The sequence below is a fragment of the Macaca fascicularis genome, chromosome 15 (assembly GCF_037993035.2).
Source record: "Macaca fascicularis isolate 582-1 chromosome 15, T2T-MFA8v1.1".
In the NCBI taxonomy this organism is placed as follows: domain Eukaryota; kingdom Metazoa; phylum Chordata; class Mammalia; order Primates; family Cercopithecidae; genus Macaca; species Macaca fascicularis.
In genome coordinates this window covers 9,787,786-9,813,792 of record NC_088389.1, presented here as the reverse complement: position 1 = coordinate 9,813,792, position 26,007 = coordinate 9,787,786, and the positions used below count along the sequence as shown (strand labels likewise).

The 26,007-nt window shown below is 57.0% G+C and overlaps 1 protein-coding gene across 1 annotated transcript; it reads right to left on the bottom strand.

The window, feature by feature from the left end:
* Positions 1 to 10,951: 10,951 nt before the first annotated feature.
* Positions 10,952 to 25,995, bottom strand: LOC135967346 (SH3 domain and tetratricopeptide repeat-containing protein 1-like). Its single transcript, XM_074016114.1, has 6 exons — positions 25,181 to 25,995; positions 21,438 to 21,619; positions 20,088 to 20,247; positions 16,875 to 16,997; positions 14,852 to 15,048; positions 10,952 to 11,352 (listed from the first exon to the last, which is right to left on the bottom strand). Exons 1-3 carry the CDS (start codon positions 25,701 to 25,703, stop codon positions 20,245 to 20,247), a joined length of 708 nt encoding a protein of 235 aa, XP_073872215.1. The 5' UTR covers positions 25,704 to 25,995; the 3' UTR covers positions 10,952 to 11,352; positions 14,852 to 15,048; positions 16,875 to 16,997; positions 20,088 to 20,244.
* Between the last annotated feature and the right edge of the window lie 12 nt (positions 25,996 to 26,007).

The window sequence follows — 26,007 nt, the reverse complement described above, 5'->3', positions numbered from 1 at the left end:
AATTGATACTAATATCATTATTAATAAAATAATGATATCAGCAACTAATGTCGCTGAAATAATTACTAAGAGATGTTGGTAATAAAATAATGATTCTTATTAAGAATTAATAATACTGTTAAATGACATTAATATTAATAATTAATTTTAAGCGTGCATAATCATATATATAAAAGAGTTATCCAAAATTAATAATGGTATCTTATTAATTAATAGTGTCATTGATAATTATTAAAATCGATCATTGATGTTTAATAATTCACCATATTATTACTGCTAATACCGAAAGGGGTATACACCTACCTGTGATGTCGTTCCTAATATCAAGGGACGGAGATTATGATATTAGATTTAATAACGCAGTAGGTGTACACTAACGCTGTGATAATAATCCAAATAACTATGGGGAAAGAGTATGACATGACACCCAACATGACAATGAAAGGACAGCCACCTGGTGATATTCATCCTAATATTCACGGAAGAAGCGTATGATATTAATCGCAATAGCCCAGGGAGGGTACAACTCTTCTGTGATATGGTTCCTAGTATCCGGAGGGGGAGAGGATGATAATAATTCCAGTATCACAGGCTGTGTTCACCCGAAATGTGATATTGTTATTAATACCCTGTAAGGGAGAGGATGATATGACTCCCGATAGAGCAGGAGGCGTACACCCAGCCTGGGATAGTGTTCCTAATATTCATGGAGAGGAGAGGCTGACATTACTCCCAGTATGGCATTACTCCCAGGAGGCGTACACCCAGCCTGGGATAGTGTTCCTAATATTCATGGAGAGGAGAGGCTGACATTACTCCCAGTATGGCAGGGGGGTGAGCCACCCCCCTGCGAGGTGGGGACCAATAGCCACCCCCTCTCCCCCCCTTGGCTATTGGGAGCCACCTCGCGGGGGGGTGAGCCACCCCCCTGCGAGGTGGGGACCAATAGCCACCCCCTCTCCCCCCCTTGGCTATTGGGAGCCACCTCGCGGGGGGGTGAGCCACCCCCCTGCGAGGTGGGGACCAATAGCCACCCCCTCTCCCCCCCTTGGCTATTGGGAGCCACCTCGCGGGGGGGTGAGCCACCCCCCCGCGAGGTGGGGACCAATAGCCACCCCCTCTCCCCCCCTTGGCTATTGGGAGCCACCTCGCGGGGGGGTGAGCCACCCCCCCGCGAGGTGGGGACCAATAGCCACCCCCTCTCCCCCCCTTGGCTATTGGGAGCCACCTCGCGGGGGGGTGAGCCACCCCCCCGCGAGGTGGGGACCAATAGCCACCCCCTCTCCCCCCCTTGGCTATTGGGAGCCACCTCGCGGGGGGGTGAGCCACCCCCCCGCGAGGTGGGGACCAATAGCCACCCCCTCTCCCCCCCTTGGCTATTGGGAGCCACCTCGCGGGGGGGTGAGCCACCCCCCAGCGAGGTGGGGACCAATAGCCACCCCCTCTCCCCCCCTTGGCTATTGGGAGCCACCTCGCGGGGGGGTGAGCCACCCCCCTGCGAGGTGGGGACCAATAGCCACCCCCTCTCCCCCCCTTGGCTATTGGGAGCCACCTCGCGGGGGGGTGAGCCACCCCCCTGCGAGGTGGGGACCAATAGCCACCCCCTCTCCCCCCCTTGGCTATTGGAAGCCACCTCGCGGGGGGGTGAGCCACCCCCCTGCGAGGTGGGGACCAATAGCCACCCCCTCTCCCCCCCTTGGCTATTGGGAGCCACCTCGCGGGGGGGTGAGCCACCCCCCTGCGAGGTGGGGACCAATAGCCACCCCCTCTCCCCCCCTTGGCTATTGGGAGCCACCTCGCGGGGGGGTGAGCCACCCCCCTGCGAGGTGGGGACCAATAGCCACCCCCTCTCCCCCCCTTGGCTATTGGGAGCCACCTCGCGGGGGGGTGAGCCACCCCCCTGCGAGGTGGGGACCAATAGCCACCCCCTCTCCCCCCCTTGGCTATTGGGAGCCACCTCGCGGGGGGGTGAGCCACCCCCCTGCGAGGTGGGGACCAATAGCCACCCCTCTCCCCCCCTTGGCTATTGGGAGCCACCTCGCGGGGGGGTGAGCCACCCCCCTGCGAGGTGGGGACCAATAGCCACCCCCTCTCCCCCCCTTGGCTATTGGGAGCCACCTCGCGGGGGGGTGAGCCACCCCCCTGCGAGGTGGGGACCAATAGCCACCCCCTCTCCCCCCCTTGGCTATTGGGAGCCACCTCGCGGGGGGGTGAGCCACCCCCCTGCGAGGTGGGGACCAATAGCCACCCCCTCTCCCCCCCTTGGCTATTGGGAGCCACCTCGCGGGGGGGTGAGCCACCCCCCCGCGAGGTGGGGACCAATAGCCACCCCCTCTCCCCCCCTTGGCTATTGGGAGCCACCTCGCGGGGGGGTGAGCCACCCCCCCGCGAGGTGGGGACCAATAGCCACCCCCTCTCCCCCCCTTGGCTATTGGGAGCCACCTCGCGGGGGGGTGAGCCACCCCCCCGCGAGGTGGGGACCAATAGCCACCCCCTCTCCCCCCCTTGGCTATTGGGAGCCACCTCGCGGGGGGGTGAGCCACCCCCCCGCGAGGTGGGGACCAATAGCCACCCCCTCTCCCCCCCTTGGCTATTGGGAGCCACCTCGCGGGGGGGTGAGCCACCCCCCCGCGAGGTGGGGACCAATAGCCACCCCCTCTCCCCCCCTTGGCTATTGGGAGCCACCTCGCGGGGGGGTGAGCCACCCCCCCGCGAGGTGGGGACCAATAGCCACCCCCTCTCCCCCCCTTGGCTATTGGGAGCCACCTCGCGGGGGGGTGAGCCACCCCCCCGCGAGGTGGGGACCAATAGCCACCCCCTCTCCCCCCCTTGGCTATTGGGAGCCACCTCGCGGGGGGGTGAGCCACCCCCCCGCGAGGTGGGGACCAATAGCCACCCCCTCTCCCCCCCTTGGCTATTGGGAGCCACCTCGCAGGGGGGTGAGCCACCCCCCCGCGAGGTGGGGACCAATAGCCACCCCCTCTCCCCCCCTTGGCTATTGGGAGCCACCTCGCAGGGGGGTGAGCCACCCCCCCGCGAGGTGGGGACCAATAGCCACCCCCTCTCCCCCCCTTGGCTATTGGGAGCCACCTCGCAGGGGGGTGAGCCACCCCCCCGCGAGGTGGGGACCAATAGCCACCCCCTCTCCCCCCCTTGGCTATTGGGAGCCACCTCGCAGGGGGGTGAGCCACCCCCCCGCGAGGTGGGGACCAATAGCCACCCCCTCTCCCCCCCTTGGCTATTGGGAGCCACCTCGCAGGGGGGTGAGCCACCCCCCCGCGAGGTGGGGACCAATAGCCACCCCCTCTCCCCCCCTTGGCTATTGGGAGCCACCTCGCAGGGGGGTGAGCCACCCCCCCGCGAGGTGGGGACCAATAGCCACCCCCTCTCCCCCCCTTGGCTATTGGGAGCCACCTCGCAGGGGGGTGAGCCACCCCCCCGCGAGGTGGGGACCAATAGCCACCCCCTCTCCCCCCCTTGGCTATTGGGAGCCACCTCGCAGGGGGGTGAGCCACCCCCCCGCGAGGTGGGGACCAATAGCCACCCCCTCTCCCCCCCTTGGCTATTGGGAGCCACCTCGCAGGGGGGTGAGCCACCCCCCCGCGAGGTGGGGACCAATAGCCACCCCCTCTCCCCCCCTTGGCTATTGGGAGCCACCTCGCAGGGGGGTGAGCCACCCCCCCGCGAGGTGGGGACCAATAGCCACCCCCTCTCCCCCCCTTGGCTATTGGGAGCCACCTCGCAGGGGGGTGAGCCACCCCCCCGCGAGGTGGGGACCAATAGCCACCCCCTCTCCCCCCCTTGGCTATTGGGAGCCACCTCGCAGGGGGGTGAGCCACCCCCCCCGCGAGGTGGGGACCAATAGCCACCCCCTCTCCCCCCCTTGGCTATTGGGAGCCACCTCGCAGGGGGGTGAGCCACCCCCCCCGCGAGGTGGGGACCAATAGCCACCCCCTCTCCCCCCCTTGGCTATTGGGAGCCACCTCGCAGGGGGGTGAGCCACCCCCCCCGCGAGGTGGGGACCAATAGCCACCCCCTCTCCCCCCCTTGGCTATTGGGAGCCACCTCGCAGGGGGGTGAGCCACCCCCCCCGCGAGGTGGGGACCAATAGCCACCCCCTCTCCCCCCCTTGGCTATTGGGAGCCACCTCGCAGGGGGGTGAGCCACCCCCCCCGCGAGGTGGGGACCAATAGCCACCCCCTCTCCCCCCCTTGGCTATTGGGAGCCACCTCGCAGGGGGGTGAGCCACCCCCCCCGCGAGGTGGGGACCAATAGCCACCCCCTCTCCCCCCCTTGGCTATTGGGAGCCACCTCGCAGGGGGGTGAGCCACCCCCCCCGCGAGGTGGGGACCAATAGCCACCCCCTCTCCCCCCCTTGGCTATTGGGAGCCACCTCGCAGGGGGGTGAGCCACCCCCCCCGCGAGGTGGGGACCAATAGCCACCCCCTCTCCCCCCCTTGGCTATTGGGAGCCACCTCGCAGGGGGGTGAGCCACCCCCCCCGCGAGGTGGGGACCAATAGCCACCCCCTCTCCCCCCCTTGGCTATTGGGAGCCACCTCGCAGGGGGGTGAGCCACCCCCCCCGCGAGGTGGGGACCAATAGCCACCCCCTCTCCCCCCCTTGGCTATTGGGAGCCACCTCGCAGGGGGGTGAGCCACCCCCCCCGCGAGGTGGGGACCAATAGCCACCCCCTCTCCCCCCCTTGGCTATTGGGAGCCACCTCGCAGGGGGGTGAGCCACCCCCCCCGCGAGGTGGGGACCAATAGCCACCCCCCTCTCCCCCCCTTGGCTATTGGGAGCCACCTCGCAGGGGGGTGAGCCACCCCCCCCGCGAGGTGGGGACCAATAGCCACCCCCTCTCCCCCCCTTGGCTATTGGGAGCCACCTCGCAGGGGGGTGAGCCACCCCCCCCGCGAGGTGGGGACCAATAGCCACCCCCTCTCCCCCCCTTGGCTATTGGGAGCCACCTCGCAGGGGGGTGAGCCACCCCCCCGCGAGGTGGGGACCAATAGCCACCCCCTCTCCCCCCCTTGGCTATTGGGAGCCACCTCGCAGGGGGGTGAGCCACCCCCCCGCGAGGTGGGGACCAATAGCCACCCCCTCTCCCCCCCTTGGCTATTGGGAGCCACCTCGCAGGGGGGTGAGCCACCCCCCCGCGAGGTGGGGACCAATAGCCACCCCCTCTCCCCCCCTTGGCTATTGGGAGCCACCTCGCAGGGGGGTGAGCCACCCCCCCGCGAGGTGGGGACCAATAGCCACCCCCTCTCCCCCCCTTGGCTATTGGGAGCCACCTCGCAGGGGGGTGAGCCACCCCCCCGCGAGGTGGGGACCAATAGCCACCCCCTCTCCCCCCCTTGGCTATTGGGAGCCACCTCGCAGGGGGGTGAGCCACCCCCCCGCGAGGTGGGGACCAATAGCCACCCCCTCTCCCCCCCTTGGCTATTGGGAGCCACCTCGCAGGGGGGTGAGCCACCCCCCCGCGAGGTGGGGACCAATAGCCACCCCCTCTCCCCCCCTTGGCTATTGGGAGCCACCTCGCAGGGGGGTGAGCCACCCCCCCGCGAGGTGGGGACCAATAGCCACCCCCTCTCCCCCCCTTGGCTATTGGGAGCCACCTCGCAGGGGGGTGAGCCACCCCCCCGCGAGGTGGGGACCAATAGCCACCCCCTCTCCCCCCCTTGGCTATTGGGAGCCACCTCGCAGGGGGGTGAGCCACCCCCCCGCGAGGTGGGGACCAATAGCCACCCCCTCTCCCCCGCTTGGCTATTGGGAGCCACCTCGCAGGGGGGTGAGCCACCCCCCGCGAGGTGGGGACCAATAGCCACCCCCTCTCCCCCCCTTGGCTATTGGGAGTCATTGTGGTCTCAGAGCCTGTTTTGCATAATGTGAGTAGCATCGTCTCCTCCTGTGGAAATAGTAAACTCTTTCGCAGATGGGTTTGCACCTTCATTGTATTGCTCAGGTAACAATGATATAATTAATTATTAAACATCAAGAGTCGATTGTAATAATTATCAATAATACTGTCAATTAATATTTTCCCATAATATTGATAATTAGTTTAAGTAGATTATGATGTATGGCAAAAATTAATTTTTAATAATTATGTCATTTATTAATATTAATTTTTAATATTAATTATTGCTTTTCTGCCAGCATCAGTTAGTATTGTTTTAAGTAACATTAATTGTTGATATCATTATTTTATTATTAATAGTGTTATTATTATTAATACTAATCATTAACTTTTTTAAGCAGTGTTAATATTTAGTATCTTTATTGTCATTGTTAATGTCGATTATTAATATAATTATTATTATATATATTAATATTAATAATTAATAGACTCATTCCTGATATCCCGTGTGGAGGAAATGATATTCCTCCCAATATAGCAGAAAATATACGTTCCTCTGTGATGTTATTCCTAATAACCAGGCGGTAGAGGACAACATAATGGAAACTACCGCAGTGTGTGTACATCCTTTCGGTCATCTTGTTCCTTCCATCCAAAGTGCGAGAGGATGATATTACTCCCAATATCGCAAGGGGCGTGGACCTCCACTGTGATATTTTCCCTCACATCCAGCCGGGAAGAGGAAGATATTATCCCCAAGATCACAGGGTTGTACATCCCCTTGTGATACTGTTCCTTATATCCTGGGATGGGGAAGATAATACTAGTGGCAACATCGCTGGGGTTTTACACACCCACTGTGCTATTGTTCCAAATAACACGATATGACGCCCAGTATCACAGGGGTGGTACATCCTCCTGTGATATTGTTTCTTATATTCAAGGAGAGAGAATGCTATTACTCCCATTATTTCAGGGGTTGCACACACGTCCTGTGATATTGTTCCTAATATCCCGAAGAGGAGAGCATATTACTCTCAATATCTCAGCGGGTGTACACCTCGTTTCTAATATTTTTCATAATATCCAAGATGGGAGAGGATGATAAGACTCCCAATATGCCAAGATGTGTACAGCCGCCTGTGATACAGTTCCTAACATCCAGGTGGGGATAGGATGATATTACTGCCCATATCGATATTTAGCCTACGATCCTGAGGGGAGTGAATGATATTACTCCCAATATCGAAGAAGGTGTACACCCCCCTGAGACACTACACCCAATATCCACGTTAGTACTCCCAATATCCCAGAAGGTGCACACACACCTGTGATAGAGTTCCTAATATCCAGCGGGAAAGAGGCTGATTTTACTTTCGATATCACAGTGGGTGTACACCGCCCCCAACCCTGGGGTATCGTTCCTAATATCCAGGCGGGAAGAAGATGACATGGATGACAATATCGAAGGGGGTGGACAACTCTTCTGTGATATGGTTCCTGATATCCAGGGGGTGAATGGATGTTATTACTCCCAATAACGTAGGAACTGTAGAGCCACCCTGGGATTTTGTCCTTAATAACCACAGGGGAGAGGTGAGATTACTACCAACATTGCAAGGGGTGTACACCCTCCTGTGATATTGTTTCTTAAATCCAGGAAAGGAGAAGATGGTATTACTACCAATATTGAAGAGATATACAACCCCCATGGGATATTGTTCTAAAGATACAGGTTGAAAGAGGATGAGACTCCATCCAATATAACAAGGGGTGTACATCCCACCTGTGATGTGAATCGTAAAACCTAGAAGAAGAGAGAATGACATTGCTTCCAAAAACTCACGGGGTGTACACCCACCCTGTGACATCGTTTCTGTCATCTAAAGGTAGAGATGGTGATACTACTCCCACCACCAGAGAAGGTACACACCCCCCTGTGATATTGTTTCTCATAACTTGGGGGAGAGCATGATATTACTTCCAGTATGACAGTGGCTTGACACCCAGTCTGTGATATTGGTTCTGCACATCAACTCTGTGCCCCTCGTTTCCCATGCGTCCTCCCCACACTTTTGGAACCTCGGGGAAGGCTTTGTCTTTGGGTACAGATGAAGAGACGAAGGGTCTGAGAGGTGAAGCAAGTTTGTTACTGGAAAGTGGTTCCGATCCAGACCCCAAGAGAGGTTTCTTGGATCTCACAGAAGAAAGAATTCGGGGCGAGTCCATAAAGTGAAAGCAAGTTTATTAGGAAAGAAAAGGAATAAAAGCATGGCTACTCTGGCCGGGCGCAGCGGCTCACTCCTGCAATCCTATAACTTTGGGATGCCGAGGCAGGTGGATCACCTGACGTGGTAAGTTCGAGACCAGCCTGGTCCAACATGGCAAAACCGTGTCGCCACTAAAATACAAAAGATTAACTGGGCGTGGTGGCAGGTGTCTGTAATCCCAGCTACTAGGAAGGCTGAGGCAGGAGAATCGCTTGAACCCAGGAGGTGGAGGTTGTAGTGAGCCAAGATCACGCCACTGCATTCCATTTCGGCCAACAGAGCGAGACTCCATCTCAAAAAAAAAAAAAGAAAAGAAAAGAAAGAATGGCTGCTCCATAGGCAGAAAGGCACCAAAGGTCGCTGGTTGCCCATTTTCATGGTTATTTCTTGATCATACGCTAAACAAGGGTTGGACTATTCATGAGTGTTCTAGGAAAGGGATGGGCAATTCCCAGAAATGAGAGTTTCTGCCCTCCCTTCTTCTGAGACCATGTAGGGAAACCTCCAGATGTTGCCATGGCATCTGTAAACTGTCGCGGTGCTGGTGGGAGTGTCTTGTAGTAACTAATTCGTTATAATTAGCACATAATGAGCCGTGAGGACAATCAGAGGTCACTCTCGTGGCCATCTTGGGTTTGGTAGGCTTTGGCTGACTTTACTGCAACCCGCTTTATCAGTAAGGTCTTTAGGACCTGTATCTTGTACCGACCTCCTATCTCATCCTGTGACTAAGAATGCCCAGCCTCCTGGGAATGCGGCCCAGCAGGTCTCAGCCTCCCTTTACCCAGCCCCCATTCAAGATGGAGTCGCTCTGGTTCTCGTGCCTCTGACAAGTTGGCCTGGGTTGAGTGTTCCCTAGTGTGTGGTGGTTGGAGCTCTTCCTAGGAGTAAGAGGTATTGTCAGTAGGAAACAGGCCTCTGTTAGCCCGGGGGCTGGCACTCTGCCCCATTATATCGGCCTCATTTTAGTGGTGACAAAACTGGGGCTCAAAGACATCAACTCCCTCATCCCGAACCCCCAGACTGTCAGTGGTGGGCTGGGGTTTGAATGTGGGGCTTGAAGACCCATCATCTCCTCTGGTCCCCCAGACTCTGCTGCCCAAGAGGAACAGGATCCCAGGATCCAGGCCCCTCATGGCACCAGCCAGGGTGGGCGTAGATGGGGAGGCAGAGGTCCAAAGCCCCCCGGACTCTGAAGCAGGTCAGGGACCAAGAGCAACCCGGACCTACGGGCCCCACCCCGAGAATGGCTGCAGGCCCGGCCCAGCGGACAGGAGGTCTGTGTCCTCAGTCAACGTGACGGCGCTTCCGGCTGCTCCAGCCAGGCCGTGCTGTCTTCACATTTCCAATCATGCGGCCTCCTCTCCAATTCCCAAGCCCAACCCACAGAGACAGCGATCTGGGGTCCACGTGAGGTTTGTCAGCAGCTCTGACCGCTGCTTCCCGCCAGCCGCGCGGCCAGTTCTGAAAGCTCTCTGCTGCCCCCTGGTGGGGAGGCTTAGGGAAGGGCTCTGGCTGCAAGCATGGGGTCCCAGAACCTCCTGGCTCTGTCACCTCTGCTGAGTGGAAAACCAACCCAGGACTGAAGCAGTGACACCTGTGGCGCTCCCTGAACCTCCTGGCTCTGTCACCTCTGCTGGGTGGAAAACCAACCCAGGATTGAACCAGCAGATGGGTGCCTGATTCCTTATTATCAGAGCTCCGCCCAATGACAAGTCTCTCTCCGGGCCTCAGCTTCCCCTTCCATTAAACGAGGGGCTTGGGGGATACCAAGGAGGGGTAACTGCTTAGTGAGGATGGGAGGTTTCTTCTGGGGAGATGAATACATTTTGAAACTAGATGGCGTGGGTGGTTGCACAGGACTGTGAATGTACAAATGCCATCACATTATTTGCGTTGAAATAGTTAATTGCATGCGATGTGAAAATCACCTCATTTAAAGTGTTTAAAAGAGGGGTCTGGGAGAGTGCAGTGTATGTGAGAATCACGTGGGACACCCACAGTCTCTGAACGTCAGTTTCCTTGCGTAAACTGGCAAAGAGACTGTGTGAACTGTATTCCCTGGGGCCAAGAGATTCCAAGAAGGAAAACCTGGGATTCCTGGGACTGGAATGACGGCCGGAGGCCGGAAGGGGAGGGGGTTGGTGGGGACAGCTGGGGGGCAGCCCAGATAAGGCTTTCAATACTGGGTAGCAGCGTCTACACAGGCAGAGATCCCTGCATATCCCTTCCCGCAGGGCTGACCAGTGGCCAGAGGTGGGACTGGCCAGGCTCGGCCCAACCAAGTCTGGGAGCAAAGGACACTGAGGGATCCCCGGGGCCACCCTCACTGGCCTTCGGCTCTCCTGACACCACGAGAGAGCTCCAGGAGCTGACCTTGGGTCCTAATGGGGGACATCTTCCTGGCTGCAGGCTGGCAGGGTGGTGTGGTGGTCAGTGTACTGGGCTCTGCGTGTCCGCCTCTACCTGCTGTGTGACGGTGGGCCAGACTCCTAACCTCTCTGTGCCTCTATTTCTTCAATGGCGAACAGGGACACTAGCAGCCCCCACATCCGGGCACAGTGGCCTGAAGGTTAAAGGCAAGGGCGGCACGAGATCTACAGCAAGAACTCTGAGCAGGGAGAGCAGGGAGCTGCCCAGAGTTCAATCACCATCTCCCCTTTGGCCGCCAAGAAAACCGAGGCTCATGGTGACCTGGCCCAGGTCTGTTGGACTCACGGTCCTTCTCATCCCCAAGATCAGAGGGCTGCCACCAGGGAAGGAGCTGTCCCCTAGACACAGCCCAGGAAGCACACAGGGAAGGATGCCATGGGGACTTCGGTATGTTTTTGCAAAAAAAAAAAAACCATTTATTGCTATTTGAACCCTGCTTTTATGCTTCCATTACCCAGAAAACGAGCTACGGGAGACACCAGGAGAGGCAGGAGATCATCCTCCTTGCACAAAATCCACTCCCTCGGATACTGTCCTCAGCGAGGGTGGCTGGAGGCCAACCAGGGGGCCCACCCGCAGAGTGGCAGAGGAGGTAGGTTGACCCTGTGGACACTGAGCTCTGTGGCGAAGGTCCTGGCCTTCTGGTAGAAGAGCCACTTCTCGCAGTCCAGGAGGAAGTTGTGGGAGATGGTGATCGGCCGCGTGTAGATCTTCAGCTGTACCTTCTTGTTGCCCAGGTCCACGGCGGCTGCCAGTGCCAGCTGGTAGTACCCGGCTACATCAAATGGATCCTGAAGGGGACAGGTCATGGTCAGCAAAAGGGGGACTCGGAGCCCGTCTTCCCAGAGGCCGTTCCTGTCTCCAGGTCATTCCACATGTCCATCCGATGCTGGCTCACCCCATGAGCCCCGAAGCCTGTGACACTGCTGTGGTCTCAGCTGCAGGAGGTGGGGACGACCCTGACACCCCTGGAAACCTTCCTGACTGTCCCTACGCCCCACTCACCCCAAGCCTCCTGCCCCAGTGCCACCCTCTCTGCAGGCAGTGGCTGCTTTCCCCATGGGCTGAGGTCAGGGCAGATCCTGCCTGCTCTGAGAGTTCCATGCAGGACCCGTGGCTCCAAGCCACAGCAGGGCCACTGCGTTGAGTGACCCAGGCTCCCTTCTGGCCCCTGTCCATGCTGACCATTTCCAGGCCCTCCACGGGCCAGGCCAGGTACAAAACCATGTCACAGGTGTCCTCTCTGGCAATGTTCCCTGAAATATTGACGGAGTGTGACTCCCCAGACATCCACTCCCATTTTCAATGCGTCTTTGGCTCAAACTCACCATCCCTGGGTTGGGATGCCGCCTCCCAGACCTCCTCCTTCACCCTCCCATCCCCCACCCGGCTTCTCCCCAGGCACCTCCTCCACATGGCGGTCACCCAAGTGACCTCTCTAAGACCATGCCTGGCCTGTCCCTCTTTACCATCTCAAGATGGCTCCCAGGGCCAATGACAAAGTCCAAGATGCAGCAGTCCATTCCCTCACTGCCCCGCCCCACACACGGAGCAGGGGCGTGAGAAGGCCCCGAGTCACCGCCACCGCTCATCCAATGCCCCCTGGCCCAGCCGAACACTGGACTCTGTGCTGGGTGCATGGTTGAGCCTAACGTCCTTGCTTCCAGTCTGAGGGACGTGGGAGTGAACACTGACCACACAGGGTGGCCCGGGCTGTGGCAGAGGGAAGCCCAGGAGGCCCCAGACTCAGCCGGGTGTGGAAGGCAAAGGCTTCCTGAAGGGGTGGGGGCTTCCCAACTAAACAGGAAGGAGCCAGCCAATGCATATGTCTCTGTGTGTGCCTGTGCATGTGAATGTGCGTGTTTGTGTTCCTGTGCGTGCATGTCCCTGTGTGTGTGCCTGTGTGCATGCCTGTGTGTCCATGTCTGTGTGTGCGCGCCTGTGTGTGCGTGTGCCCGTGCCTGTGCGCATTTGCGTGTGCATTTCCATGTGCCTGTAGTGAGTGACAGCCTGAGCCAGTAAACACCTAATCCACCCTATTCCAGGGCTCACTCTCATGTGTAGACTAAAGGGGACCCCATTTTAGAGGCAATTGGCAAAGATGCCCATTTACCCCTGCTTCTCTGCCAGCCTTCCAGGTCCCATCCAGCCCGGCTTCTTCTCCCACTCCTCTGGGCCCTGGGTCCAGAGCCTCCTATACATGGAGGAGGGTGTAGCCTTGGAAAGACACCGCCCTTGGGGAATTCCAAGGGGGCCTCCCTGTGGGAAGCTGGCCTGTGCTGACAGCATAGTCACGATGAGGCCCAGAGGGCTGTGCATGGGAAGGAGGACTGTGCACGGGAAGCAGGGCTGTGCACGGGAAGGAGGACTGTGCACGGGAAGGAGGGCTGTGCACGGGAAGGACTGTGCACGGGAAGGAGGGCTGTGCACGGGAAGGAGGACTGTGCACGGGAAGGAGGGCTGTGCACGGGAAGGAGGACTGTGCATGGGAAGGAGGGCTGTGCACGGGAAGGAGGGCTGTGCACGGGAAGGAGGACTGTGCATGGGAAGGAGGACTGTGCACGGGAAGGAGGACTGTGCATGGGAAGGAGGACTGTGCACGGGAAGGAGGACTGTGCACGGGAAGGAGGACTGTGCACGGGAAGCAGGGCTGTGCACGGGAAGGAGGGCTGTGCACGGGAAGGAGGACTGTGCACGGGAAGGAGGGCTGTGCACGGGAAGGAGGACTGTGCACGGGAAGGAGGGCTGTGCACGGGAAGGAGGGCTGTGCACGGGAAGGAGGGCTGTGCACGGGAAGGAGGACTGTGCACGGGAAGGAGGACTGTGCATGGGAAGGAGGACTGTGCATGGGAAGGAGGGCTGTGCATGGGAAGGAGGACTGTGCATGGGAAGGAGGACTGTGCATGGGAAGGAGGACTGTGCATGGGAAGCAGGGCTGTGCATGGGAAGCAGGGCTGTGCACGGGAAGGAGGGCTGTGCATGGGAAGGAGGGCTGTGCATGGGAAGGAGGGCTGTACATGGGAAGCAGGGCTGTGCATGGGAAGGAGGACTGTGCACGGGAAGGAGCGCTGTGCATGGGAAGGAGGGCTGTGCATGGGAAGGAGGGCTGTGCATGGGAAGGAGGACTGTGCTACTTGGCGCTTTCCTTTCTCCTGGACAGGCAGAGTGGGCGGCAGGCCTGACCAAGAGAGATAAAGGCCTTTTCTGGGAGGCCCGTCCCCCTGGGTCCCAGGCGTGCCCCTGAGCGGTGAACAGCGTCCCCCTGGGCCTGACACTTGGCACCTCCCTATCTGGCTGGGACTTGGGAGGCCACAGAAATCACGTCTGACCACCAGGTGTCGCCAGTACTGGGCGGGGGCCTCCGGGGCAGCCCCAGGCCTGCGGTGGGGTATACGGGGCAGGGTCTTAGGGCTGCCCCAGCTCCTCATGTTGTTCTAAGGCCCCCAAGATCTCGGCCCCTGGACTGGAGTGCCCTGGCCCCTCAGCCCGTAAGGAGCACTGACACGAGGCTGGTGTGATGCTAAGGAGGGGCGGTGCCCGCTGGGCAGATGGGTGGAGACACCACAGGTCTCAGTCTGCCAATCCCAGCTCTCCACCCCTGCAGGGCTGGGGGCAGAGGGAGCACAGCACCTCCCCTCGAGACACACCCGACCTAACAAGGCCTCAGCCTGGCTGGCTGGGGCCCCGCCCCACTGCACCTGCCCTGAGCTGGGGTTTCCCTGTCTGTGAACTCAATGGTAAGATACTGGTCCCACCCCACCCTTCCTGGGTGATGTGAAGATTCAAGGTGTCTCGGGACTCCAGGAAGGAATTGCTCAGTGCAGGCTGGCACCCTGGGCAGGCTTCCTAGAGGAGGCGCCAAGATTTGGGTTGGATCTTGCAACGTGGATTCAATGTGAGGATGATGGCGTCCTCTGAAATGTCACTCTCCCGACCCTGTTTTCTTTGTTAAATGCACCTTGACACTTGACTGTCAAGAGTCAGCTTTGGTGTCACCTCCTCCAGGAGGGCCCCCTGACTACAATCCCCCTTCTTTACCCAGAGGCCACCATTGCCCACTCATGTGTCAGCCTCCCTGGCTGAGACTGAGTTCTTGAGGGTGGGGCCTGGCCATCTGGGGAGCTGGGTTTTACCTGCTAACCTTGCCGGCTCCTCCAGCTGGGTGTAGAGCTCCAGGGAGGCCACTGGGCCATTCCTAAGAAAGGCTGGAACCCAGGCCTCTGGGGTCCGGATGGAGATCCCACTCCAAGGGGGCCAGGAACACCCCGAGCCCTGCCCCTCCCCACCCACCTTCAGGTCGTAGAAGATGATGTCACTGAGCACCAGGTACACCTTCACGTAGTAGAGGGTCTCCTGGTCGAACTCCAGCGGCGAGTTGCAGAGCTAAACGGCCTTGAGGTAGAAGTGCTCCCCCAGCTTGCCATGGCCCAGCCGGTGGTGCAGGGCGGCCAGCCGGTGGTAGGCCACACGCTCGTTCGGCCGGTCCCCTGGGGTGCAGGCCAAAGGGGCAGGTGTGAGGATGTGGCTCTCTGGGGCAGGGAGGGAACATGCCCCTCAGGAGCAGGTATACAGACCCCCAGGCAGCACACGTGGCTTGTCTCCAGGCACCTGTGGTCACCTGGGCAGCTCTGGCCATTCCCTTCCAGGTTCCCAGACTCACTTTTCCATCTGCAAAGCAGAACTAATAAGGCCTGCCCCTGTCTACTGAGAGGCTTTGGCAAAGTCGGACTTGGATGGCCCAGTTCTGTGCCTACACATAGCCACCTGCCTTTGCTCACTGGTTTTAACCAGGGGAGCCCAAAAGCCATGCAGTGCAGGTGCTCCCGGGCTCCCCGGCTCCAGGCAACCCACAGACGTGACATCCGACTCCTCCTGGGTGTGTCATGATCAGATCCCCCTACCTTGGGGAGTCAGCTGCACACCTACTGTGTACTGGGCCACCGGGCACAAGGCGCTGGGGCATGTGGCCTGCCTAGGGTTCCCTGTCTCTGCAGGGGGACAGACGACCCTGGCACAGCACCAGGGGATGCACGGCCTTAAGGGGCAGACTGCTGGAAGGGGAACTGGGATTTTATCAGCCAGAGAGCCGTGTGGTTGATGACGGTGGGAAGGGCACAAGAGAAAGGGAATGTGCCACTCAGCCTGACACATACAGGGACCAACGAGATGCCTGGGATGTCTGGAAGGCAGAGGGCACACTGGGCGGCCCTTGTGGTCAGCAGCGGGAACAGGCAGAGGAAGCAGAGCTCAGTCAGGCAGGGAGCTCTGCACTGCATGAGAGACCTCGGGCTGTGCCCCACAGCCGGACGGGGAAGCCAGTTGGGCAGAGCTGCCTGCCTGGACAGGAGACCAGGAAAATCCAGTAGCTGTTTCAGCTCCTGGCCTGCAGACCTGGAGGCTGGGCTCTGGCAAAGTGTGGGTCCTGGCAGGGCGGGGGCTCAGGGGACGCACCCACAGTGATGCTGAGTGCTAGGGCCATGTAGGCAAACTCCAAGTCCTCCTGGGGCTCCTCCAGTGTGGCCAGCAGTGACACCAGCTTGTTGCACAGCTGTAGCTGCAGCTCCACCCTGCGGTTGCCTGTAGTCACTGCCAGGGGCAGGGCCCGGTCCTCAACACAGGCAGGTGGGGTCAGGTTTCCCGCAGCACCCACCATGCCCAGCGCCCTCCTCAGAGCTCAAACATGTGCTTGGAGCTTCCCACACCCCAGCTACCCCTGCACCTCGACACAGCTCTGGGCTCTGGGATAACACACAGTTCAGACATCCAAGTTGGGGGCTGAAGAGTCACCTGAGGCCCATCCAGCTACACCCGATAGCCTCAGACCAGCCTCTCCCACCTGGGCACCGGAGGTCTGACTGGGGGGAGCCAGCACTCCTCTCTGCTCTAAAAACACCACATTGATCTGTGCCCAGGGCTGATCCACACCGTGAGCTCAGAGGAAAGGAGAAGCCGTCCCACTTCGGGGTGCATGCAGACCTGGGTCTCCCACTGATATGCTGTGTGTCCTTTGGCATGTCCCTGTGCCTCTCTGAGCCTCAGTTTCCTCATCTGGAAGATGGGGACAGGACTTCCCACTCATGGTTGCTTGAGGTCATCAGGTACAAGGGTAGAGCCATTGTCACGTCCAGGCCCCGAGCGTTTGTCCCAGGCAGGGGCATGGTCAATATCATTCCCGGTGAGACCACTTGGAAATTAATCATGTGCATGGGTGGCCCTGCCTCCATTTGGGAGGCCTCTACCCTGCCACACCTGTGCCTCAGCCCTCCAGGTGCCCCACTGAGGCCCACCCACATCAGCCCACAGGCCAGCTCACCCGGTAGAAGGACATGCCTTCCTCCCGCTCCCAGGCCCCATTGAAGAAGATGTCTCCAGCTGCCTCAAACAGCTCCAGCCCCAGGTTGGGGTCGCCTGTGTACAGGGCCACATTCTGTGCCACCTGAAAGGAGACAGAAGTTCCCTCAAGACCCACACCTAGCGAGGTGGCTACGCGCACCTTTGCCAGGCTCCTTCCTCTCACACAGTACAGGTACACTTGAGCATTTTTCAGACCCTGTGCATTAGCGCTGCTCCCACCACTGGCATGAGGACAATGAACTGATGCTCCTGAGTGCCAGGAGTTGACTGAGCAGCTGCAGCCCAGGAGCCCGACACCTGTGAATCCTACCAACAGGGCTAGCCCTAGCCCACTCCCCCTGCACTCAAACCAGTCTCCGTGGCCCCCAGATTGCTGGGAGCCCAGCCCCTGGCTCCTTTCTGCGTTGCCACATCCCTGCCACATCAGCAGTGTTTGTGGGTGGGCCTGGTCCCCTCTTGGCCATGAGCTCTTCATCCCTCTCCTCAGCTCAAGGAGGTATATAGCAGGTGCTCAATAATGAAAGCTTCATCAGGCTCGTGGGCTTCACAATTTGTTCCAGATCACACTGTGTTTGGGAAAGCCTCTGAAAACAGCCACTATGATAGATTCATTGTATAAGGAGATGTGCCACATGTCGCTTGGAGCAAGTTCTTCTGTGTGTTAATTGAGTGGTCACATTATTTGAGCATGTGCTGTATACCAGCAGGTGCTGTGCACTGTGAGGGGCCGCGCCTCTGCCCTCAGGGAGAAGATGCTCGCCACCAGGGGAGGATGTGAGGGAACCAGTTGGAGTGAGGGAAAAGGCACACAACAGGTGCTCAGCAGTGGCTTAGGAATGAGTGGATGGATGGATGAATGGATGAGGAGATGTAGACACATGGATGGATGGAAGGGTGTGTGGATAGATGAATGCTTGGATGGACGGATGGATGGATGGATGGATGGATGGATGGATGGATGGGTGTGTGGATAGATGAATACTTGGATGGATGGATGGATGGATGGATGGATGGATGGATGGATGGATGGATGGGTGGAATGATGTGGGTATGTCTGTATGTATGTATGCGTGGGTAGATAATGTATGGATGGGTGGAGGGTAGATGATGTATGTACATGTGGATGGATAGATGGTGGATAGACGAACGTATGGATAAACAAATGGACAGATAGATGTATGGAGGAATGGATTAATAGGTAGATTGGTGGGTAGATGGATGAATGATGGATGGATGAATGGACGAACAGGTGAATGGATGGATGGGTGAAAGGATGGATGATGGATGGATGGATGGATGAATGGATGGGTGGATGGATGATGGATGGGTGGATGAATGGATGGGTGGATGAATGGATGGATGATGGATGGATGGAAGGATGAACAGGTGAATGGATGGAGGATGGAAGTATGGATGGATGATGGATGGATGGATAAATGGATGGATGATGGATGATAGATGATGGATGGATGGATGATTGATGGATGGAAGGATGAACAGGTGAATGGACGGATGATGGAAGGATCAATGGACGGATGGATGGATGAACAGATGAATGGATGGATAGACCGGTGAATGGGTGGATGATAAAAGGATGGATGAATGATGGATGGATGAATGGATAGATGGATGAATGATGGATGGATGGAAGGATGAACAGGAGGTGAGCGGATGGATGATGGAAGGAGGGATGGATGATGGATGAATGGATATATGGATGAATGGACAGATGGATGGATGGAAGGATGAACAGGAGGCAAGTGGATGGATGATGAAGTATGGATGATAGATGCATTCATAATGGATGAATGGATGGATGGATGGATGGATGGATGGATGGAAGGATGGATGGATGATGGAAGGATGCATAGATGATGGAAGGATGAATGGATGGATGGATGTACAGATGAAAAAGTGAATGGATGGATACACGGGTGAATGGATGGATGATAAAAGGATGGATGAACGATGGATGGAAGAATGGACACGAATGGATGATGGATGCATGGATGGATAAATGGATGGATGGATAAATGGATGGATGGATAAATGGAAAGATGGATTGATGGAAGGATGAACAGATGAATGCATGGATGATGGAAGAATAGATGGATGGATGGATGGATGAAAAGTGAATGGATGGATACATGGGTGAATGGATGGATGATAAAAAGATGAATGATGAATGAATAGATGGACAGGTGAATGGATGGATCATGGATGGATGGAAGATGGTTGGATGGATAGAAGGATGAACAGCTGAATGGATGGATAATGGAAAGATGGATGGAAAGATGGATGAAAGGATGGATGGATAGAAGGATGGAAGGATGGATGGATGGATGAATGGATGGATGAACAGGTGAATGGATGGATGAAGAAGTGAATAGATTAATGAATGATGGATGGATGGATTGATAGATAGAAGGATGAACAGTTGGATTGATGATGGAAAGATAGATGGAAGGATGGATGGATGAACAGGTGAATGGATGGATAAAAAGATGGATGGATGATGGATGATGGATGGATGGATGATGGATGATGGATAGATGGATGATGGATGGGTGGAAAGACGAACAGATGAATGGATGGATGATGGAAGGATGGATGGATGGATGGATGGATGGACCCACAGGTGTATGGGAAGATGATGGAAGAATGGATGGATGGATGGATGATGGATGGATGGAAGGATGAACAGGTGGATGGATGATGGATGGATGGATGGACAGATAGATGGATGATGGAGGGATGGATGGATGAAGGGATGGATGGATAGATGATGGATGGATGGACGGAAGGATGGATGATGGATGGATGGATGATGGATGGGTGAATGGAAGGACCCACAGGTGTATGGGAAGATGATGGAAGAATGCATGGATGGATGGTGGATGGATGGATGGATGGAAGGATGAACAGGTAAATAGATAGATGACGGAAGGATGAATGGATGGGTGGATGGACAGGTGAATGGATGGATAGACGGGTGAATAGATGGATGATAAAAGGATGGATGAATGATGGATGGATGAAAGGACAGATGGATGGATGATGGATGGATGGATGGAAGGATGAACAGGTAAATAGATGATGGAAGGATGAATGGATGGGTGGATGGACAGAGAGTGAACAGCACAGGGGTCCTCCTGCATCCCTTGCCACTCACCTGGATGTACAGGTCCACCAGCTCACTCTGTCGCAGGATGTAATAGATCTTCCCTGCTTGCAGCCAGGCATGTGCCTCCTTCTCTTTCTTCTTGAGGTCAATGAAAATTCCCAGACTTCGTTTGGTGTAGTCCAGAGAGGATTTGTAGGCCCTGGAATCACTGGAATCAGACACAGGTGTCAGAACAAGGGCTCTCATCCTCCTGGAACCAGTCTGCCTCCTCTCGTGGGTCTGGTGACAGATGAATCTGGAATGTGGGGACTGGGAACGGCCCTCTTGTATGTGCAGTGTTCTGCCCTTCCCAGGCTGCTGGGAGGGCCAGGGTGAACACACACGGCATGGAAAAGATGAAGGACATCCTTCTGAGGGAATCGAGCATCATGCTGCCCTGTGGCAGGAGGAAAGTGCTAGTCCATCTCCCCTGCCTCCCAGATATGGCCTGTGTCTTCTCCAGACGCACCAAGAGCCGTTAGTGTTCAGAGGCTATCTAGGCCGATGGTTCTCAAGGTGTGCAGGCATCACAGTCACCCGGAGGCCTGTCCTTATAGCTTGCTGGCCCTGCCCCCAGAGCTTCTGGCTCCACAGGCCTGGGGCAGGCCCTAGAACTCCCACTTGCCACAGGCTCCTAGGTGACATGGATGCTGCTCTGCTGGTCCAGGGACTACACTTTGAGAAGCATGGCTCTAGCACACTGGCCCATTTTCCTTCTGTGAACCTGAGGCCAAAACTGGAGCCAGTCTCCCGGGTCCCCATGGAATCTGGCCCCTTCCCTGCTCTCTCAGTAGGTCTAACACTTGAGGGGCTGTGACTGCAGCAATGTCACCAGGCCCTGTGGGTGGGGTGGCCAGGGCCATGGTTACCCCACCAGGTCAGCATGCTTGGGGGAAGCCGAGTGGGCCACATATGGGACGTGAGACCTTGAAACCCTGCCCCGGGGAAGCAGGTGACACAATTGGCTCTGTCTTCTGTGGGAGAGAAGCCACAGGTGGCTGCTGTGGTCACATTTAAGGGGACAGATGAAGGCCAGGAGTCAAGACTCAGGGCAGGCAGAGGTCAGATGACAAAGGCCACCATAGTAGGAAGAACAGCCCAGAGTGCACGTACTGCCTCTGCTGGGGTTGAGATGACCTTTGACCCAACAAGGGAGACTCAAGCTGGGACTCACAAGCCAGCAGCAGCCCTGGGACGACCCCAGACCCACCAGCTCAAAGCATCTGATGCCAAGGAACCAAATGATCCAAAGGAAAGGGGCTGAGGAGGCCCTGGGCCAGCTTCCCTGTGCCCCCCTCCCTGCCACCCCAACCCCCTTGCTCCCCTCCACACCCCCACCACTGCAAAGCCAGTCCTCACCACTAGGTGCCCAGGGACAGGTAGAGCTGACTGGTGGTCTCCAGGAGCTGCTCTCTCCAGCACCTGGTCGGCCACCTCGCGGGCAAGGGAGAGCTGGAACTCGTGGTAGATGACACACTGGGTCTCGCTGGGCATGACGACGCTGTAGAAGTAGCACAGCCGCTGGACGGCCCGCAGCTGGCCTGGGCAGAAGACAAAATGGAAGACGTCAGCCTCCCAGCATCGAAGCGAGGCTGGCTGGGTTCAGAGGCCCCTGCTCTGTGCTTGTCTCTTTCACACCTCTGTGAACCTGGGCCCCATAGGCAGGGAGCCTGGGCTCAGACAGGCCATGCACCTGTGCAAGGGCAGGCGTCGAGCACACCGTGACATGGGCACAGCTTGGTGCACATGCTCATGGTACAGGCTGGCCTTCTTTACAACTCCCAGGGCCGAGGTCCTGGCCAGGCTCGGCCCCTGCACCAGGCCATCTATTTCTGCTTCACAAAGCCCCTCTGGCCAGGACCAGGGCCACCTTCAGCCTGAGATGATGAGACCAGGGACACAAGTAGCCTCTGTCGCAGATGGAACCCTGAGAGAGCAAAGCCAAGCATCACGTCTGCCACACACGGCATCATGTTGGGGGAATGGGGTTCAAAACCGGCCCCTGGCATTTCCACACATGCTTCTCTCATGCAACAAGGCTCCAAACCCACAGGCTCACTGGCCTCTCCCAAAGCCAGGGCGCTGGGAACGGTGGAAAGCTTCTGATTTTCTAGTGTCAGAAACATTCTGAAGATTAACAAAGGAAACCAGGTACGCCGAATGGACATCTGTCACACACGCCCCCCAACAACAGTTGAATACACAGTCCTCTTGAGCGCCCATGGGACATTCCCCATGACAGACCATGTGCCAGGCCACAAAATGAGCCTCAGTGAAGGGAGAAGGACTGAGACCAAAGCAGAGGTGTTCTTCAGCTGTACTGGCACGAAACTGGAAATCGACAGTGAAGGAAACGTGGGAAATTCAAAAATATGTGAAAACTACACACTCCTAAACAACCAGTGAGTCAAAGAAGAGACCATCAGGGAAACTGAAAATTAATTTGAAAAGAATACAAACAAATGCACAGCCCGGGCCAGCACGGTGGCTCACACCTCTCATCCCAGCACTGTGGGAGGCCGAGGCGGGAGGATCGCTTGAGTCCAGGAGTTTGAGATCAGCCTGGGAAACATGGTGAAATCCTGTCTCTATAAAAAAAAAAATACAAAAATTAGCCGGGTGTGGCGGTGCACATCTGTAATTCCAGCTACTCAGGAGGCTGAGGCATGAGAATGACTTGAACCTGGGTAGAAGTTGCAGTGAGCCAAGATTGCACCACTGCACCCCAGCCTGGGCAATAGAGCAAAACTTTAAAAAAAAAAAAAAAAAAAAAAAAAAAAAGCACAGTGTATCAAAAACACCAAGATGTAGCTAAGGCAGTGCTGAAAGGGAAATTTATAACTGTAAATGTCTACATTCAAAGAAAGAAGAAAAATCTCAAATCAAAAGCCTAACTTTCCACCTTGAGAAACTAGAAAATGAACTAAACCCAAAGTGAATAAAAGGAAGAACATAATAAACGTGAGAGTGGAAATGGGAAGTAAAAATACAGAGAATGGAAAAACAAAAGAGATAATCAACAGAACCAAAAGTGGGTTTTTTGAAAATAATAACAAAATTGACAAATCTTTCACCAGACTGACCAAGAAAACAAAGATGGGGCACAAATGACGAAAATCAGAGACTGAGCACCATGGCTCACGCCTGTCATCCCAGCACTTTGTGAGGCCGAGGGGGAAGGATCACTGAGGCCAGCATTCAAGACCCCCCTGGGAGAACATGATGAGACCCCATCTCTAATAAAAATAAACAAACAATTACAAACCCAAGTTTCTAAAATCAGAAATGAAAGAGGAAACATGATTGCCGACCTGACAGAAATAAAAGGATTCCATGAAAACACTACGAACAATTGTAAACCAACAAACCAGACCATCTAGACACAACAGCCAAACTCTTAGAAGGACACAAACTACCGAAAGTGACTCAAAAATGACCCCAAGGAAGCATGTGGGGTATCAGCCCCGCCCTCGGTCTCCCCGACCGTTCAGCTCAGGGTGGGGAGACAGGGAAGCATGATCCCCGTTCCCTGGCCTGCATTTCCAAGTCTGAATCCCCCAGCACCCAGGGGAGGGCCTCGTAGGAGGAGGTACCACAGGCTATTGTGCCAGGAGCCACCGGAGGCTGCAGTGGGGGCTGCGGCGCTGGGTTCCTGGAGGGTCTCCTTCCATTCAGAGAATGTCCCTGGGGAAGAAGCCTGGGTCTGAACCCCCCAACCCTCCTTGGGCAGATGTGTGGGACCGGGGCCCCTTCACACGGTCCTTTCCAAAATCTCATCACTCCTAGGGCCAGGAGTGGGTGCCAGGCCTGTGCTGGGAAATGAGCAGATTCAGATTTGGGCACAGCCCCTGCAGCTCTGGTCCAGGCCACAAGAGGCACCTCTGAGTGGTCTCACTATGCCATGACAAAGCACTGCAAGGCAGACGGGACTCAGCAGTATCCCTTGTCTCAGCCATTTCCCTGCACTCAACTTCCTCATCTATTCTCTGTGGCCTAGATTTTGGACAGCCCTGCCCACCTACTGTCCGTTCACTGCTCGGTCTGCAGTGACTGTTCGATAGCACTCCGTGGCTCCCCAGTGCTCTTGGGGAAAAGGCCAAGCCACAGCCTGAGGCCCCAGGCCCTGCTTAGCTCTCCAGAAGAGCTTCTCACCATCCAGCACCCAACCCACCCCCTCCCAAATCTGCACCTCCCTGCATAAGCCCTGTTCACTCACCCCAGCTCACACTGCCGCTCACTCACCCCCCACTCACACCACACTCATCCCCACTCACACTCCCACTCACTCACCCCCACTCACACCACACTCATCCCCACTCACACTCCCACTCACACACCACCACTCACACCCCACCCATCCTCGCTGACTCACCCCCACTCTCTCACCCCTGGGCCTTCACACAGGCTACACCATCAGCCCCTCATCCACACCTATTACTTGACTAAATCCTCTCAACCCTCTGGGCCCAGACTAAAGAGGCTTCCCTAACCCGGGGCCAAGTGCTGCTCCGCCATCACGCCACTCACCCTTTTGTGGCTTCTCTGGCCTGAAGCTCACATTCCCACGCTCAGCACCTCCCTCCCGAGGACCCCACAAGCCCCTTTTGTGGGTGGGGCCTGGCACACTCAGCACGAGCTGCTTTTGCGTGAACTGTTCTGTGGCTTTGGCCAATCACCCGCCCCTGTGTCCTCTGTGAAGTGGGATGACCGGTGCACAGGGCTGCCGAGATACCAAGCAAACACAGGCACAAGAACTGGCGTTCAGGGCCTGGCTCATGGAGGGGCCCCAAGTCCCAGCTCAGCACAACATGCCTTGATCCCAGGGTTATGTCTAGGGATTCCCAGCACGCAGGACTTTCCGTGCTCAAGGCAGGATGGTCCCTGGGCAAACCAGGAAGAGCTGCCTGCCTCAGTAGGGCACAGAGGGCCTGGCCCTGCATGGGAACGGCCTGTCTCCAGGGCGTTTGCCAACATCTGCTGCTGGCCATGACTCAGCGCTTTCGATGGTGGAAAAACCACCACTTGTTTCCGAATCACAAACCCCAGGTGTGCCCTGACCCAAGTGGCCCCAGAAGGCTCACAGGAGGAACTGGGGCACTCACTCTCCACGTGGTCCATCTCCACGGCCACCAGAAGGACCCACTCGTAGTAGCCCTTGCACTGCTGGGCCGGGCCCTGGCGGGTGAAGAGGTAGCCCAGGAGTATGTGGGTGAAGTCCCGGCCACACTCCCCACAGGGAAGCCTCAAGAACAGACGTACAGCCTCCAGGAGGTAGTGCTGGGCCAGCCTGCTGGCACCCGTGTGCAGGCACAAGGTCCCAAAGTTGGCCAGCGCCACTGCCTGGTTCCTCCGCTGGCCCAGGTCCCAAGCCACCCGCGTAGGGCATGGTAGTAGCCCTCGGCTGCCTGCCTCGTCTGGCCCGTCCTCTTCAGAGCCATGGCCACCAATGTTGGCAATCACACCCTCCTGGTCCTCGCTGACCACCACTGCATCCTGGACAGACTGCAAGATGTTCAGGGCCACCAGGCTCTGCCTATGAAGCACATGCAGCCAGGCCAGGGCCACCAGGAAGTCCACGATGGCACGTACTCCGGCAACAGCACTGGCTTCCACCGCCTGCGTCATGAAGGTGATGGCTGGGCCATGGTAGCCATGGTGGCTGTAAGGGCGTTCTGGAGCACCAGGTTCACGTTCCTCAGTGAACCAGCCAGCGAGTCCTGTGTCCTCAATGAGGCCACCTTGACACAGTTCAGCACCAGGTGGGGCAGGCACTCGCGGCTGTAGATGTCAGCCAGGAGTATGCAGCAGTCTGAGAGCCACGCAGCTTCTGGGGCTCACGAGTCCCTGTGCAAAAACAACAGCTGCTCTAGGAAGGGCAGGGCCTCCTCAGGCTGCTTGAGGTGCACGTGGTGCCTGGCCAGCAGGAAGC

What these genes read in the sequence shown, in the direction of transcription:
- LOC135967346 (XM_074016114.1), bottom strand. Translation starts at nt 25,703, where the DNA reads ATGACGCAGGCGGTGGAAGCCAGTGCTGTTGCCGGAGTACGTGCCATC. An exon ending in GGAGATGGACCACGTGGAGA is followed by an intron (nt 21,620 to 25,180) that starts GTGAGTGCCCCA and finishes TCTTCTGCCCAG; the next exon opens with GCCAGCTGCGGGCCGTCCAG.